Source organism: Furipterus horrens, unplaced genomic scaffold (assembly GCF_987537825.1).
Source record: "Furipterus horrens unplaced genomic scaffold, mFurHor1.1.pri manual_scaffold_4, whole genome shotgun sequence".
Classification (NCBI taxonomy): domain Eukaryota; kingdom Metazoa; phylum Chordata; class Mammalia; order Chiroptera; family Furipteridae; genus Furipterus; species Furipterus horrens.
The window spans coordinates 91,699,013-91,716,560 of record NW_028327174.1 but is presented as its reverse complement, the minus strand read 5'-3'; the positions used below and the strand labels follow the sequence as shown (position 1 = coordinate 91,716,560).

Below are 17,548 nucleotides of genomic sequence, written 5' to 3'. Positions count from 1 at the left end.
ATCTGTGACAGCCAAGTGCCAACATTAACTGAATTCTAGAACCAGTACTTCCAGATTCTGTATCACAAAATGCAAAATTCAGGTTTAAAAAGAAAAAGAATAATATGTATCTAATCAGGTTGCTCTTTAACTAAAAGTTATTAATAGAGAGAAAAGATTCTTTATACTTTTAATAAATTAAGACCATTTAAAATATTTATTTCACCTTTTACTTTTCTTATTTCATATTTTATAATGAGCTTATATATTAGTAGAGTCATATTTAACTAATCATTAATATTCATATATTTTAGAGCTGGAGGGGGTGAATGCTCCTAATTCTTTACTGAGGGAAAGAGTACACAGTCTTAAAAGTCTGAAGAAACCTGCTTGAATGAACAACATAGTTTGTGTCATTTCTAGGCTCCCCTCTGGGCACTCCTGACCGACCCCCAGTGCTGGCAGCCCTTCAGAAGTGCTATGTAGACACTCCCGTCGCCATGACTCTCCCTTCTTCCTTCTTTGTGTAGAATCTTGGGTTCCTGCCTGGAGTAAGTGAGCGAGGGTCTCAGCAGCAGGGGAACTCTGGACTTTGTAGAATGAAGGCTGTTCTGGAAATAAAGAGGCATGAAGCCGAGTGGGACACATGAAAATGAGGGATGAGACCGTTGTTATCATCACCTTGATTCAGCACAAGATAGAAAGCTGAGGGGGCTGATGGGAGGCAGGGTGCCAGGGCAGGGAGACCCCAGGCTGTAACGAGTGCCTGGACCATTGGCCGTTTTCACCTGGTGCATCGTCTGCAAAGGGTGAGCCTTGATTTGGTAGTTTTTCTGTGGCAGCACCTTGGGGGACTGAAAGAAACAGCAAAGCCCTGGTGCCTGTCTTGAAGGAGCTTACAGTACCTTTGCCAAGGCAAGGCCTCCACATGTGAGAAAGTGCTGTACAGTAAAAACAAAATGAATCCGAACCCTGGAGAGGCCCACACCAAAGCTCAGGTCATGAGATGCCCTGTGGGCTAGCACGTCTAGGAGCCTGAGAACTGGCTAGGGGAGTGGGAGCTACAACAGGAACATTCGGGGAAAAGTACGTGGCTGGCGGGGCTGGGGCTGAGCGATCATATATGAGAAAATATTGAAGAGAGAAGAATGGAAATGAAGGTTTGACCCTCCAGACTGGGGGCTCCCATGACACTGAGGAGCAAGAACAGTCGGACACTTGAAATTCAGCTACCAACACCTTGAAAATCCAGTCAAAATGCGATAAAAAAGAGCTGTGGGAAAGGGATAAAAGACACAAAGAATTGTGGTTAAAGCAGTGTATGAGGCCCCTGAAAGAACACGACAGAGCAAAAGAAGGCAAGGAAGAAAGGGGAGGAACTGAGACGTGGGCTCAGAATGAGGGTGGAGAGGAAAACAGTGGGACAGGCAGGTGGGGGGGAGAGCAGGCAGGAAACCTGGGAGAGGGCTCTCTCACAACCCCACCCCATGCAAAGCCTTGTGGATGCAGCAGTGACCAAGACAGATCCTGATGCTGACCTCATGGGGTTTAAACAAGAGGGCCAAGCAGGCCTACCTGCACCTGGTGGAATAACCCTGAATCTTGCCTCAGAAAGCCAGTGTTCTTGAAGAGTCCTGCCAGCCCCAGGCCAATGTAAGCTGACCTGGGGGAAGGCAAGGCCACTGGCTGCACGTGTGGAGAATGGTCATTCTGTCAACGACACATGATGTTTCTAAGAAGCCCTTTCTCAAACTAACTTCATTAAAGAAAAGCCCATCTCTCAGATCATGTGAAAACAAGTGTGCAGTGAATATTGTTCTTATCAGGAAGCAGCAGAAAACAAATTAGAACAGGGGCAGATCACAAATTCTGTCCAGGTAGCGGGAACCATGAGGGAGGGGCTAACTGAGCATCGGGGTGGCCCACTGGGCACTGTTTCCATCTTCCCCTTGCTTCCTAGCCACGTCAGATGGTGATGAGAGAATTGTGACCATAGCAAGGAGGCAAGTGTCAGCCAGAAAGACAAAGGCAAAGGTGGGTAGATTTCTGACCCCTGGTCAGTGCTCACAAGCAAAGTCAAAAGGTTGGAGCCCTTAGCTGGTGTGGGATCTTGCCTGGCCCTCGCATGAATGTGGAACAGAATGTAGCATAGTGGATTCCAAGCCCCAGGAGCTAACCTCTGTGTGCCTCCCACGAAGTTCACCTGTTTAGGAATTAAAGTGGAAAATTTGAAAATAAAATGCCCAGATAGAAAGGACGGGTTGACACAAGCTGGTTTGACACTCTGAACCAAGAATGCCAATCTTTCAAAGTCAAGGATAAGTCCATCAGAATACAGATTTAGCACCGTTTGCAATCTTGCAAAACTCCTACTCAGTAAAATTTTAACTCCTGACCAGTCCGAAAGTCTGGAAGATTTTAATAATATTATTCATCTTTCATCCTTTCATCTGGCTTGGCTACTTGCATTGTTAAGTGTCCCAAATGGCAGGGCTGTTCTACTCATTTTCATGTTTGCTGAATGTTGACTGCGCATGCCGTGGGGAAGGCAGATGTGAGAAGAGGTGGAAAGCATTTCTTTCCTCTATTTTCAGGATGTGCAGTGTGACCAGGTAACTGGTGAAGTGCATTGTGGTAGAGTCTTGCTGTGGGCAGTGGGGATGGAAGGATAGGTGGGGGTTTTGGTTTCCGCTGTGTTTTTCTATTTGCCCAGTTATGTGCAAATAAGTTGCTTAACCTTTGTTTTGTTTTTTCCATTTATCAAATGCTACTATCTATACCAAACATACATCATAAAGTTATTATGAGAACCCAATGAAAAATTTCTAATGCAAGAATTGTGAAAGTAACTGTTTATTAAATGTTGTTAGACAAATGCATGTGTCATTATGTCAGACAATTGTCACCTGTTTTTCTTGAACATATAGAGAAGATAAACACTAGCAAATATGCCTCGAAATGAAGCCAAAAAAAGTCTTGTATGTCTAGTACAGAATCATACCAACTTCAAACTACAGGGGTCTGGCTAATGGCCATTTTTCTCACTTGCAAATATTTTTGCTTGTTTATTGCTATTGTGCTATTTCTATAATGGAAATTTTCAAACATTCTCTTATTCCCTATATTCCCTTATCCTTTTTTTTCTTCTTGGCTTGCTGGAGTGTTTGAGAGCAGATACTAGACATATGTTTTTTCATCAGCATACACTTGCACATTCTGCCCAACTTTTTGCAACAGCAGCCTGCAAATGCTTCCACTGCCTCAGCCTCCACTCCTTAACCCTTTGCCATGGGTCTTCCCTGCTTGACCTTTCTGTGCAATCTATTCCTTTAGAAGTCACCAAAGATATTACATAATCCAGGGACCGTTTCTCAGTTTTCGTCCCCATCCTCTCTGAAGCTTCCGACTGTTGAATTTAAATCAGCAAGCACTGCACAAATACCACATGCCAGGTCTGGGTGGCTGTGTACCCAGACCATGGAAGAGCTTATGGCCACTGAGGGACACAGCCGCACACAAGTACAGGATGCATGCACAGGGGAAGGGCTGTGGGGGGAAGGGGGGTCATTTGGAGGAGTGGTGCTGGGAAGCCTTGCTGCAGCTGGCACTGGAGCTGGGCTTGGAAGGATCAGCAGAGCTTGACAGGCTGGATCAGACATTTCTGGGGGTGGGGAGAAATGGAACAGCATGAGCAGAAATCCTGTTGGCAGAGAGCTTAGGACCATGTCTGGGAAGGTGACTCACTTCTGTGATTAAGGTGTATTGGAGAACCTGCTGATTAGTGTGTGGTGTTTAGAACACCCACAATATTGGGAGTAAAGAAAAGTTCAGAGTTCAGACGAACTCTAACAGTAGATCACTCACTTGTAGCATGATTCTTGATAATTCCCAGGGATGAATAAATGTAGCCCAGGTCTTTTAGGATAGTAAGTGGTAATAGAAGATCTAGGCCTACTTGCCACTGTGCCACACAGCCAGCCTCTGTCTAAACCAGTATCACGTGGCACTGGCCAAGTGGCTCAGTTGGTTGGAACATGGTCCCGCGCACCAAAAGGTTGCAGGTTTGATCCTCAGACATCGTGCTTACAGGGGCAACCGCTCAATGTTTCTCTCTCCTCTTCCTCTCTCTAAAATGTATGAACATATCCTTGGGTGAGGAATAAATACATAAATTAGTTAAATAAAATAAAACATTGTCGTGTGTAAGCAGCATCTATCAGTGCTTTTGCTACAGAGCAGAAGGGAAAGAGTTGGGGTGCAGCTAGTGTGCTGTTACCAAGCAAGCGCTCACTGCCTGACATGAACAAAAGCCAATTCTATGCCACTGGCCTTGGGGAAAAGAAAAAAGCTTTCTTGAGAAATCAATTGACAAAGAAACAAGGCTTAAATCTATCTTCCCCACCAGGGTTTCAGCACCAGGTTTTCCTGAGCAACAGACCCTTGGCTTCTGAAAGGCTGCTGGCATGAAGGCTCTGGTCACAACCTGGTCCTTTGGTTCCTTCAGGGCCAGAGACTTTGGTCCCAGGTGTATTTTACAACATTTTTTCTTCTGCAAATGCTTTGACTCCATGACTTGCATTTTTGTTCTGTTGTCTCTGAAACACAACTCAGTATCTTATAAGAAACAGGATAGGGCCAGTTTGAGCTGGTTTTGCAGTTGCAGGGCCATGAGCCTAGAGACTGTCTTACTGACACAGCCATCTTAGAGTGATGGCCTCCGGATGGGATAGAAGCTCCCAATAATAATTAAACAATCACTCAGAGCACAATGTACAACAGTGAAGCCTCCTTGGAGAGGCCTTTCCTGACCACTTCACTCACAGGTTCATTTCTCTCACATGTTCTCCATCCACCTATCTTCCTCCATAGCATTTATCATCATCTAAAATTATATTGCTTATTTTATCATTTGTTATTCTCTTTAGAACGTCAGATCAGAGACAGCCAGTAACTTGGTCTTGTTAACTGATGGATTCTGAGCACCTAGAACAGTACTTGGTACATAGTAAATGCTAAATATCTGTAGGTGAAAGGAAAAGATTAATCAGTGTTTTGTGTATTGTGTTTGCCTAATATTCGTTTAAATATTAAAACAAACGAAGAGGTATTTTTCTTCCCAGTTTCCACCCTCCAGCTGGGAAGAGGGACAGGGACAAACTATTTCTAAAATAAGCAATCACTCACAATTGGACATACCCAATAGCGGAAAAACCTGAGATGAAGTAGTGAGGTCCCTGTCATGGCAGCATTCAAGCAGGAGCTAGGCAACCATGCTATAGAAGTGATTCTTATGCCAGAAACATGGATAAGAACCTTCTAATCCTAAGGCTTTATGATTTCAGGCCAATGCGGAAAAGACTATACAGGGTATGGGGACTTGGATGACATGAGGCCATCATATCCTGTGGAATGACTTCAGAATGAGAGGAGACAATAATTCATTTTCCTGAAATATTTATTAACTACCCACAGAGTAAGCTTTGCTACTGTGAGCACCCACCAGTCTCCACAGGCGCCCACCTACCTCAGCAGAGACTGGGACCTGGGAGTGAGCATCTAGCGCACACCGCCAAGAGGCCAGGTGAGGAGCAGGATTCCATTCCGAAGGCCTGCAGCACCAAGGCAGAAACAAGGCAGAGAGAGGGGCAAATCTACACAACTGAGGTGTCACTTCCCTCGGAGGACAGTTGGTGGGACAGGTTCGCAGTTATGGGTATGTACTCAACACATTCCAGGACCTAACACATTTGTAGATTGGTTTTAGAGTTGGGGGTGAGAGAAGATTTTTAAATAAAATCTAGGCAAAGTAAAGAAAAACTACTTTTAACAGCTGCCTTTGCCTTCAGAACCTCGATACTGGACACTGGCTGCTTCTCGTTCATCAGATCCCAACAACAGATCTTTCTAACTTGACCTCTCTTGAGGTCAAGCCTGCAGGCAATCCAAAGGGTGGTGGTTGGGTTCACCTGAAACTGAAAACGACTGAGGAAACAAGGTGAGTACTCACAGAGGTTTGCAAAATAGCTCAACTTCAAAGCGGTACTTGCAGAGCTCAGATGGAAATCTCTAAGTGCCTGGCACGCAGCCCCCAGGCTGTAGCCGCCTTCTCCAGTGGGAGGCAGGCACTGCCCTGTGCAGGGTGCCGATAGGCTTCCAAGGCTAGTCTACTCCTGTGTGGGATTACATTTCAGCGTCTTCTACCTCACGTCCATCACAGCCTATAGGCACTGTGCTGACATGTGTAACTTCACTTCTAAAGAGCTTTTGTGTTGCCATAGAAATTAACTGGTAGCTTAAAGGAATAGATTTGCACTGAAAAATGGCAAAAGAGCTCCCTGAGGAGTTGAGGCAGAAGCAGAGGAGAGAGATTGAAGAGGGAAAGCTCAATCATGAATTCCTAGCCAGTGACCAAGCAACAGCTTACCAGGCCGGAAGAAAGTCTGAATTATGATAAAGTTCTATGTTTTAAAGAAGCGATCCAGAGCCCACATAGTGTGCACATAGTTGATGCTGAATAAATTCTTGTTTAAATGACTATGTGGAAAAGAAACATCAATCAGTTGAACATGCATAAGTATTCAAGTCTTTAAGGCAACTTGAAGACAGTACACTTCAGCATACAGCTTAACTATCCCACCCTCAATTTGTCTATTCTTCTATTTTTTTAAATTCTCACCCAAGGATACAGTTATGGATTTTAGAGTGAGAGTAAGGTGGGGGGTGGGAGGGGGAGAGAGAGACATTGATATGAGAAACATTCATTGGTTGCCTCCCATAGGTGCCCCAACCAAAAATCAAACCTGCGACTTAGGTATGTGCCCTGACAGGGGATCAAACCTGCATTTTGGTGTATGGGACGATGCTCCAACTAACTGAGTCATCCGGCCAGGGGTGTCAATTCTTTATATAAAGTGCCAAGTTAACTTCTACTCTAAGCATTCAAATTCCCAATGAGTTAAGTCTGAATCAGTGAGGCTTTGCTACACCATAACATGGGAACTTCAGGTGTGATAACTGGGTGACATACCCTTTAAAGACGAAATTCAGTTTTGTTAACCTCAAATGTAATTTTAACCACCCATTTATCTGACTAAAGCATCAAGTACTGAAGGAAGAACAAAGCAAAAGCCCACTTTAATATACGAAAGAATGGAAATCAAGTTTGGAATTTGCAGCAATGGAATCCGCAGGCTCTGTGGCCTTTCCGTGAGAAGAGCGCCGCTGCTGTGAGGGAGCATGCGGACGCTGCTGTCAGACCTGCGCACACTGTGCAGTATCTTGAGAAGATGAATGCTCTAAGTCTGCCTTCCAACTTTTCCTATAAAACATATCTCTGGATTTATAACACAAGTTGCATTTGCTCTAGAAAATTGGTGACAGTAATCTTTGCTGGACTGCCTTTTCCCTCCACCTTCCAGCCCCCTAAGTGAGAAACTGCTTTAGTGACCCCCGCTTGGAAACTGGCAACATGATGGTAACGATGTTGCTGCATCCCAAGTTTTTATGAAGTCTTCCCTTACATCTGTACTTCAACTTTACTGTGCAGGCCAACATGCTGCCATGAATCCCCTTTGGGCCTCTCTTTCCTAAACATTCTTCGTCGGATTTTACTGTAAATGTTAAGAACTACCACAAACTGCTGATGTTAGTTTTTCTGTATTTTATATAGTTCAGAAAGTAAATCTAACAAATCTTGACTATTTAAAAAATGGTAATGACTAGTTGGGGAAAAAAAACAAGGAGGAAGGCCTTGGCCAGCATGGCTCAGTTGGTTGAGCATCGTCTGGCAAAGTGGAAAGTCACTGGTTCGATTCCCGATCAGGGCACATGCCCGTGTTGCATGTTCGGTTCCCATCAGGGTGTGTGCGAGAGGCAACCAATTGATGTTTCACTCTCACATTGATGATTCTCTCTCTCTCTTTCTCTCTCCCTTTCCCTCTGTCTAAAAATAAATAAATAAATATTTAAAAATATGTTAGACTGTAGGGTGACTAGAGTCTAAGTTCCCTGTATGGTGTAGAGGGAGGACAAAGCTATTGACCAAATCAAGACTTGATGTTAAACATACACAAAGAAAAATGGAAGTGTAACCACTAAACGAACAGAAACATTTATAATTCAGTGGAAGAAAAAATAAAGCACAGAAAGTTAAGTAAGTTGAAGGAAAAAATAAAATGTAAGTGGATAAAAGGAAAAATTGGCAGAAGAAATTTCAGAAGCAGATAAAAAGAATCTGCTATGTATACATTTATCTACATTATAATGACAAACTTCAGTTAATCACATTGTTACAAAGTTGAAAAGAGAAGTCACAAATCACTAGAAGATATATGCACCACAGATAATCCACTCAGTATTAATATCCTGAATAAAAATTTCTATAAATAAGAAAAATGCAAACAGCCATTTAGAAAATGGTCAAATAAGTTATTCACCAACGAGGATACTGGAATGGCTAGTAAACATGTGAGAAGATACTGGGTTTCACCGGCAATCAGGAAAATGTGAATCGGAACCACAATGAGATGCATTTCACCCTGTCATTCTGATGGATTCATTCTGTGGGGCCAGTACTGAATTAAGAACTGCACTGGAGGAACTCTCCCAGGGGCACATGGAGGCTTATTTCTGAGTGGTCACAGCAGCACTGTTAATGATGGTAAAAAAAAAAAAAAGTAAAGGAAATAACTTAAACGTCTATCAACTAAAGAACAAGTATAAAATTGCCACTCATTGAATACATAGCCAATAAAATGAACTTGAACTACATACAACAAACATGAATGAATCCTACTGAAGCAAAAGCAGTTAGCTGCCAAACACCACATAAGCATGGCATCACTTCTATAAAAGCATGCACAAAAACAGTATACCTGAAGGCCAAACAGGTCATAGGATTATGAAGAGACACATGGGAAGACCAGAAAGAAAGCGACCCAAACGGGAAAGGAACTTTAACAGCAATGTCTCTGTGTTTTACTTAGCTACGTGGTGGGTTTATTATAAGTGTTCATTATAATTTTCACAACTTTTTGTGTTGGAAAAATTGTTATAAATTTAAAAATAAAGAGTGAAATAGCATGAAACGGAGACAACTATTCCAAGAATTTTACTATGAAATAGCAGAGTTGGGGGCGGGGGTGTTTAGGAAAGAAATAAGCCCCTACTATTTTTAGCCAAGGATTCCACTTCCTTGCTTCCACCCACAGACAAGGCCCCTTTATTTCCCCAAGAGCACAAAAAGAAACAGGGAGAACTTCCCACTCCTTGAATCCTTGAGCGTGGGCTGCGCATAGTGACTTCTGTCCAAAGTACAGTATTGGGGGTCGGGGGTAGAAGGAAGAGTAACTCTACTGTGGAGAAACCTGACAAGCACAATTCAGAACAGGTGACCAAGGTCAACATTAAATGCACAATCATAGATTGTCGAGAGTACATACCCTTGATATGACATACGGAAAATGGCACCTTATTGTGACTTTCCTTCCCAAAACCAGTAACCACAGGCTAATCATGAGAAAAAACAGCAAATTCCAGTAGAGGGCTTTCTACAACATCACTGACTGGTGACAACTTCAAGATCCTCATGCCCTGGCTGGTGTGGCTCAGTGGATTGAGCACCGGCCTGTGAACATAAAGGTTACTGGTTTGATTCCCAGTCAGGGCACATGCCTGGGTTACGGGCCAGGTCACTGGTTGGGGGTGCGCGAGAGGCAACCACACATTGATGTTTCTCTCCCTCTCTTTCTCCCTCCCTTCCCCTCTCTCTAAAAATAAATAAAATCTTTAAAAAAAAATCCTCACAAATAAGGGAAGTCTGACAAAATGGCACAGCCAAGGGGAGCCTAGGGAGACATGACAGCCAGATGTAATGTGCCCTGGACGGAAACCTGGTACAGAAAACGGATACTGGCCTAGATTCTTCCTCTGAAATACCTTGGACTCTTTAGAAGGGACAGAATCTGTTATTTAATGTCTTTTAAAAACTGCTACAAACCATGGCCATAAAGCATCTACCTGAATAGTTTTCTTACTCCTAGTGCACATCCACGACTACAAAAATATAACTTAACAAAACCTTTTAAGAGAAATAAAAGCTTGCCCCAATATGTCCGTAAAGATTTCCCACAAGAGGGAACGTCCTTGAGCCAAGTCGGCCCCTGTGGACGCAGGAGGGCAGGGAAGTGAGGGGTGTGGGTGGCAGTGTAGGTCCGAGACAAGGGAGGGTAGGAGGTTCCGTTCAAGAATAGGCAGGGGCCACATCAGGAGGGGCCTTTTATGCCACGTCAAGCCCTCCGAACTCCTCCTGCACAGCAGAGAAGCTCTGATAAATTTTAAACAGGGCAAGGATATGATCAGAGCAATGTTCCAAGTCAGTGTTTAGAAAAGTTACTCTGGTAAGAGTTGAGATTGAAAGATGGAAGTGAAAGTAGGCCAGAGGACACATTTTTAGTTTGGGGAACTGAGATGAGCTACCTTAAAGCAACAGGATATTCAGGCTACCCACTGTGGGAGCTCTAGACTTAGGGCATCAATGATGTTCAAAACTGTAAGGTGGCCATCAAAGATGGTACTTAACACTGTGACAGTAATTAGGTAGATGTGTCAGAGCCATAATACAACAATGGGAAAACCCTCAAAATGGAATTTATTTATAAAAATTGTGTATTTATTCTTACACATTTAAACTTCAGTCATCTTCCAAGTACTTTTCATTTGATGCAATACACCTATCGAGATATTTTTTCCACTGCTCAAAACAGTTTTTGAACTCAAAGATTTTGATGTCTTTTAGTACCTCTATGGTTTTTTGTTTCACCTCTTCCATATTAGCGAAACATTTCCCTTTGAGGACTTTTTTTCATTTGGGAAACAAAAAAAAATAAGTTGCTCATGGCAAGACTGAGTGAATAGGGAGGGTGGGGCATGGGGGTCATATCATTTTTGGTCAAAAACTGCTGAACACTCAGCGTGATGGGGGTAGGTGTGCTCATAAATCACCCATCATGAAATATGCAAACATGTTGAAAGAGTGTTCCAAAAAAATTCACTGAAGCTGAACACAGCCTCTCACCACAACACCAGCTGGTACACTGACACAGATGGGTTCCTACAACACTCTAGTGGGAGAAGCCTGAACTACAAAGGGCCTGCCCTCCAGAAGATAATTCCAGGTTTTTCTGACTGTTCCCCCCACCCCTGCCTTGTACAAATATGAAGGGCAGAGGCGACTCTGTAAGCGTGTGAACAGGGAAGCACTGTGAGGTGTGGGAGCCTGCTGGAGGGTCTAGGACTAAATGGGACTGCAGAGTTGTCTGAAAAATCAGATTAGGGGTCAGACACAGTGGTCTTGGTTTGAGCTTAATTTACAAAAAAACCAGGGGACAACTTTTTTCTTTTAATTAAAAAAATTTTTTTAATGCAGGCAATGATCAAAGGTTCAGAAGAAGAGAAGCCACATCAGGACCGCCTGGCTTGGTAAGTGCTATGACCATGGAAAGGTGAGGAAACCATGGCTGCTGTCCAAGAGAAATGCTAGGTGAGCCACACATGCCATTCACAATTTTCTGGTAATGACATTTTAAAGAAGTAAAAATAAATGGGTGAAATTAATTTTAATAATACACTTTATATAATCCAATATATCCAAGGTATTACCATTTCAACATAAGTATTGTCGAATTTCAGGTAGGTACTCAGCAGCCACATGTCTAGAGGTACTTCACAGGCCAAAATTCCAAGAGTCACCAGGGGTCTGCCTACAGGAATGAGAACTAGAAGATGGATTTGTGATCCTGAGATGTCAAACTTGATGACAGTGGTGCCACAAACAAAAATAAGGATCAACCATTAAGTCAACATCTGCTGTTCCAGAAAAGATACAATGCTGCTATTATGGAAATGATGACTTTTATTTCCATCAAAAATGATTATCACACCATTATTTAAACTTATCTGAAAAAATCCTGAAGTAATTTAAACTGAAGGCACAGAACAAACTGAAATATTTAACTATTTAAGCTTCAAATGACAAAATTTAAGTTCAAATATTTCAACAGTAATAATAAATGATGAACAAGTTTCCATCACCAAATATCATTCTGACCAAAAGCTAGTCTTTCGTAATAAAACCAAATTAGTTTAAGCTGATTTCAAGATTTCCATGATAAAAATATTGAATAATATTGAAAAAAATCTTTTCTTTCAAAATACTTTTTATACCATTGAGTTCAATAAAAGTATTTTATATGTAACAAAGTAGCAGTTAGGATATTTGTTGATGGATGGCCACTCCCCAAGAAATAACACATTCTTACAAAATGTTTAAAAAAATAGCAAAGTGGGGTACAAAATTCTTCTTGGGGAGCAGGAAAAAAACTTATTCAATTAGAATATCAAAGCATTACAATATCAAATTGCTTCCAAAGCCAATCATAATGTAACAGTAATATACTGCATGGGGCATTCCACTGTGTCTTGGTTATCTGTTGACTACAGTGTTTCTAAGGGGTTGAACAAGTTAGTAACAATTATTGTTTCCATTTCTTATTTATTCAAAAGAGATATATTTTTTAAAATTGTTATAAAACTAACTGGAATAATCAGTGACATGCTAGAATACAGTGAACCCCAGCAATGCAACTGCTAAGTTTGAAAACGAAGTGGTCATGCTTCATAATACACTGTAGTAGCTTGAAATACATTCTCTGATCATCAATACCATTTATTACAGAGGTCACTTGTAAGTTAGCTCAGATTCTGAACTAGGTTTCTAATGAAACTTTTTCAAGTATGCATAATATTAATAGGTAAGGATATTTTTCTCTTATTCATTCCTTTAGGTGTTCAAAAGACAAACATACTCAATAAACGACAAACAAAATGGGCTGGTCGTAGTTTTCAAAAATATCTAAAAAAATATGAAATAGCCTAGTGACCAAAAAGTGATTGAAAGATATTCACATCTAAAGCCTACTATTTCAGATTAAAAAACAAAACAAAATGGAAAAAAAACACAGGACTTTTTACTTTTTCTTAAAATAATTACCAGTAATTTTATAAGAAATAATAGGAAAAAATAAGGGTTTCTAAAACACTAAAGAATCTTATCAGAATAAAATAAAAAATATCTAGCTTTTCCTACTTAGCTGGGATATATGAGTATGTATTAAACAGCAATATGGTTTTAGCTTTATTATCTAATTTAATTGTATAAATCACTGAAATATTTCTAGCTAAGTTTGCTGATAGAAGGATAATACAAACTCTAGAAAATGATTCTCAGCAGAAACTGCTTCAAAATTTTCCTAGATAAAACATTCCTTTGGAAATGAATCTTTAATGCTTTTAGACTGTTCAAGTAAATGCAGCTTTTACCATCTCCAGCAGTAAACTATAATTATCTCCCAAATTCCTGTGCTGGGTAAAGTTATCTTTTATTTTCTACTGTTCTAATAATGGTATCTTATTTTTTATAAATCTCTTTTACGGTGTTAAACTTGTATTTTCATCATCTATGAGCACTGAGAGATTAAAGAAGAAATAAGCGAGAAGAATCAACTGATAAACAGCACTAAGTTGTGAAATGTTGGCACCTATGGAAAATGGGAGACAGTAACCATCCACATTTAAAATGTATCCATTCACGTCATTGGTACATCAGTGAGAGCAAACGCTGTTGCCAGTCTCTTCACTGGCATGGTCCTGGGCATGTGTAGCTCAGTTCATGACTCAGTCAGTGAAAACAAAGAGCCACCAGAAGTCCTCTAATCTAGCTGGTGGAGTCACAGTTTGGGCAGACTTCATTCATTATTATAGGTCACATTTTGAAAATATGAACTCACAGAATTAGTAGAAGACTGTTTCCAAGCCGAAAGGAATGTGGCTAACTTGAGGAAAACCACTTAAATAACTACAGAAGGACAACATTAGTGGCTTTGGGCCCTGCAAATACCAGCTGTGTCAGCAGCTCTGAACAACCAGAAACACAATAAAATGAAAGGGATTCTTTCCAAAATCTAAAAAAAGAAAGATATTTGACTCAAAATTAATTTCAAAATCTACACCAGGCTGCCAGGCCAGCAAATAACGGTCAGAGTGACTTTGTTCCTCTGCTCTTTCAACATGGGAACTAGTGCAGAATGGCTCATGCCCGCTGTTGACAGGCCGTTCACAGCCACGATCATATCTCCACATCTAGACAAAGACAGACAGAAACAGAAACAGGCTGTCATGATTTTCATAGTATTAAAACCATTACCCTGAGATTTGTTTAGCATGAAATTCACATTTCACTTAACCATTAACTGTCGATGATAAAGGTGTATTATTTACTCTGAGAAATATCTGGAGTGATTTTTTAAGCCTATGTTGGTTTTCCATGGCCAATCAAGGGTGCCCCTGTGCCACCCTCTGCTGTAACTGGTGGGTGATTCCAAGGGTAAGAAGATAATTTTCATATAAGCACAAACAAAATATAATTAGGAGAATAAATCTTTTATGATTTTGGGTCTTGATTTTGTAATATGAATATGCTATTTTATTGTTAGCTACCTCAATTTCTTTTTGGAAATAGGTGGAATGCAAATTATAAGCTAATTAACCAAGACCCAAATTGGTGAATTTAGCTAAGACAATGGTTAATTCATTTTCTCCTACTCTTTCCTCGTAAAATAATGCTTTTGATTTTACAAAGTAATCCGATAAAAGACTGATCTGGAACACACCAACCCTGACCAACTTTTCACAATATTATTTTGATGTCACTTTTTATTTGCAAATACTGTAAACTCTCCAGTTGTGCAGCATTTGATGTCAACATTTACTTTTTAAAAAAAAATAATTTATTTGTTTGTTTGTTTATTTATTTTTTGAGAGAGGGGAAAGGAGAAAGAGAGGGAGAGAAACATCACTGTGTGGTTGCCTCTCACTCTCGCCCCCAACTGGGGACCTGATGTGCAACCTAGTCATGTGTCCTGACTGGGAATCGAACCAGCGACACTTGGCTCATAGGCCAATGCTCAATCCACTGAGCCATAGCAGCCAGGTCAACATTTACTTTTTGACAGCTGGTTCCTATCAAAAACTAGGCACTAAGAACTTACAATCACCCACTTCCTCTCTTTTGTATACTCTCTTGATAGAACACCTTATTCTCCTCCCAGCACCCGAGTTTTGAAAAAGAAAAGAGGCTGTGCATAGGCTGAGTGCATCCTTTCTGCCCAGTGGTGACAACTGGCAGAGGGGCCAATGGGAAGGGCTCTGGAGCCAGGCAGTCCTGGGGTGCATTGCAGTCAAACACTTTCATCTGTTTGATTGTGGCAAGTTTCTTAACTTTCTAAGCCTTAGTTATCATATTTATAAACCAGGAATGACAACACCAACACCTTAGAAGGTTGTTAAGAGGATTCAATAATACAATCAATCACAAAAGCAGTTGTCACTGTGGCTTGGCCACCATCAACTATCACACATTTGTTCATCAAACATTTATTGAGCCTTGGCCAGGTGGCTCAGTTGGTTGGAGCATTGTCCCATACACTAAAAGGTTATGAGTTCAATTACCAGTCAGGGCACATACCTAGGTTGCGGGTTTGATCCCCGGTCAGGGGGTGTATGAGAGGCAACTGATCGATGTTTCTTTTTCACATCAATGTTTCCCCCTCTCTCTCTCCCTTCCCCTCTCTCTAAAATCAATAAAATATGTCCTCAGGTTAGGATTTTTAAAAATAATAAATTAAAAATTTATTGAGACCTTACTACATATGCAAGGTACTGTTCTGGCTTCCAGGGGTATATCAATAAATGTAACAAAATCCTTTCCCCCTGTCCTGTTTGAAATTTGCATAAATATATTGTTAGGTAGACATAAGTGCTGTGGAGAAAAATAAAGCAGAATCATCTAATGATAGGACTGGACCTGAGTGGGTTGTGTGGCAAGATTGCTCCAAGCTAGTCACATCGCAGTATGTGTAATGCAGTGATTCAGGCTCAGTCCTGTCATTAGATGAGCAAAATAGAGCCACAAGTGGCACGATGGTCAAGGTAGTGCTTCAGTCTAGGTCAGGGTTGGAAAATGTTTTCTGTAAGTCCAGGTGGTAAATAAGTATTTTAGGCTTTGCTAATCATATGGTCTCTGTCACAAAGACTCAGCTCTCCCACTGTAGCTCAGAAGCAGTGACAGACAACATGTAAATGAGTAAGCGTGGCCATGTTCCAATAAAACTTTAATTACAAGAACAGACAGCTGCATTTGGAACTGACCTCTGGTCTAGATCGTGTCTATCACAACAAACATGCGTCACATCAGTAAATATAACAAGACTCACTTTAATCTTCCATCATAATAAGCAGGAGTTCCCAAGACAATGGTTTTAATGAAGAAAGGCTGATTGGTGTGGTTCTCTTCATATCCACCAACAATACTAAAGCCCCAATTTCCCAAGTAGCTTCGTCGTAAAACTATATCATGGCAACTATGAAGGGAACTATAAACAAACACAAACATCAGGAAAGAATTAATGGAGGCTTTTAAAGCCTGTTCATCTTTGTTACAGCTTTACACTGTGTTATACTTACCACCATCAGAAAAGAAAAAGGGTTACTTTACTTTGACCACCCATTTTCCAACACAGATGCAGTCCTAGGTAGACTCAAATTTCTTTCATTTTTTTCAGTCTTCTCTTTCCAAGTGAACAAACACACATACACACTAAGAGCATTTAAATAAACTGGGTTGTAAGTTACAACTCAGAAATTGTTATGAAATGGTTCTGAACCTGTATTTGCTCCCTGCACTGCCAGCACATCCTCCGTTCTGATACCCATTTGTATTTTCAAAATCTGCCTCTACTACAACGTGGTGTGAGTTCAGCCCTGCTGACTTCAGCTCTCAGATGAACAGAAATGAGAAGTAGAGCAGAGTCCCCCAAAATGTAAATCACTATTCCTCTTCTTAATTTACACAAGGAATTAAAACTTGTTTTTTCCTCCTTCACTTAAAATGCTTTCATTTTAAGAGAGACTCTAATTCACGAAACAGGATAATCAATCTAGAAAATAATAACAAAAAATCTATTTGTTTTGCTGCACAAAATAAACAGAATAAAGTATTCAAATCATTTTGTCATTAAAAAAAAAAAATCTCTCTCCACAAGGTCCACATGCAAGGTCCCTACAGATCCCTGAGACATGACTTCTTTTTTTTTTTTTTTTTTCAGATTTAATGTGTTTTATTGATTAAAATATTACATTTGTGCCCCTTTCCCTTCCCTCTGCTCCCCTCCACCCGGTGGCCCCCTCCCTCCAGTTGTCCCCCCCTTTTAGATTATGTCCATTAGTTGTGCTTACAGTTCCTCCCAACCTCTCTCCGTCTATTCCATTCCCTCCTACCATGATCCCCAATTCCTATATCATCTCCCTCCCTCTCCCCACTCCCCCTCCCTGTTGGCCTCCCCCCACTATGTTTCCCTTACCCACAGTTCCTTTTCCATTCTCGTTGCCTGTTTCGTTTGCCTTTGTTTCATCTCCCTAGCTTCTGTTTTTTAAACCAGTCCCTTTAACTTCTCAT

The 17,548-nt window shown here is 41.0% G+C and overlaps 1 protein-coding gene across 1 annotated transcript in view; it reads right to left on the bottom strand.

Moving 5' to 3' along the window:
* Positions 1-13,154: 13,154 nt before the first annotated feature.
* Positions 13,155-17,548, bottom strand: part of LNX2 (ligand of numb-protein X 2) — an 81,818-nt gene continuing 77,424 nt past the window's right edge. Inside the window, exons 9-10 of the mRNA XM_090273763.1 lie at positions 16,308-16,466; positions 13,155-14,175 (exon numbers count right to left, since the gene is read on the bottom strand). Of these exons, the coding sequence (XP_090129889.1) occupies positions 14,040-14,175; positions 16,308-16,466 (295 nt within the window). The 3' untranslated portion in view covers positions 13,155-14,039. The remainder of the gene's footprint in view (positions 14,176-16,307; positions 16,467-17,548) is intronic.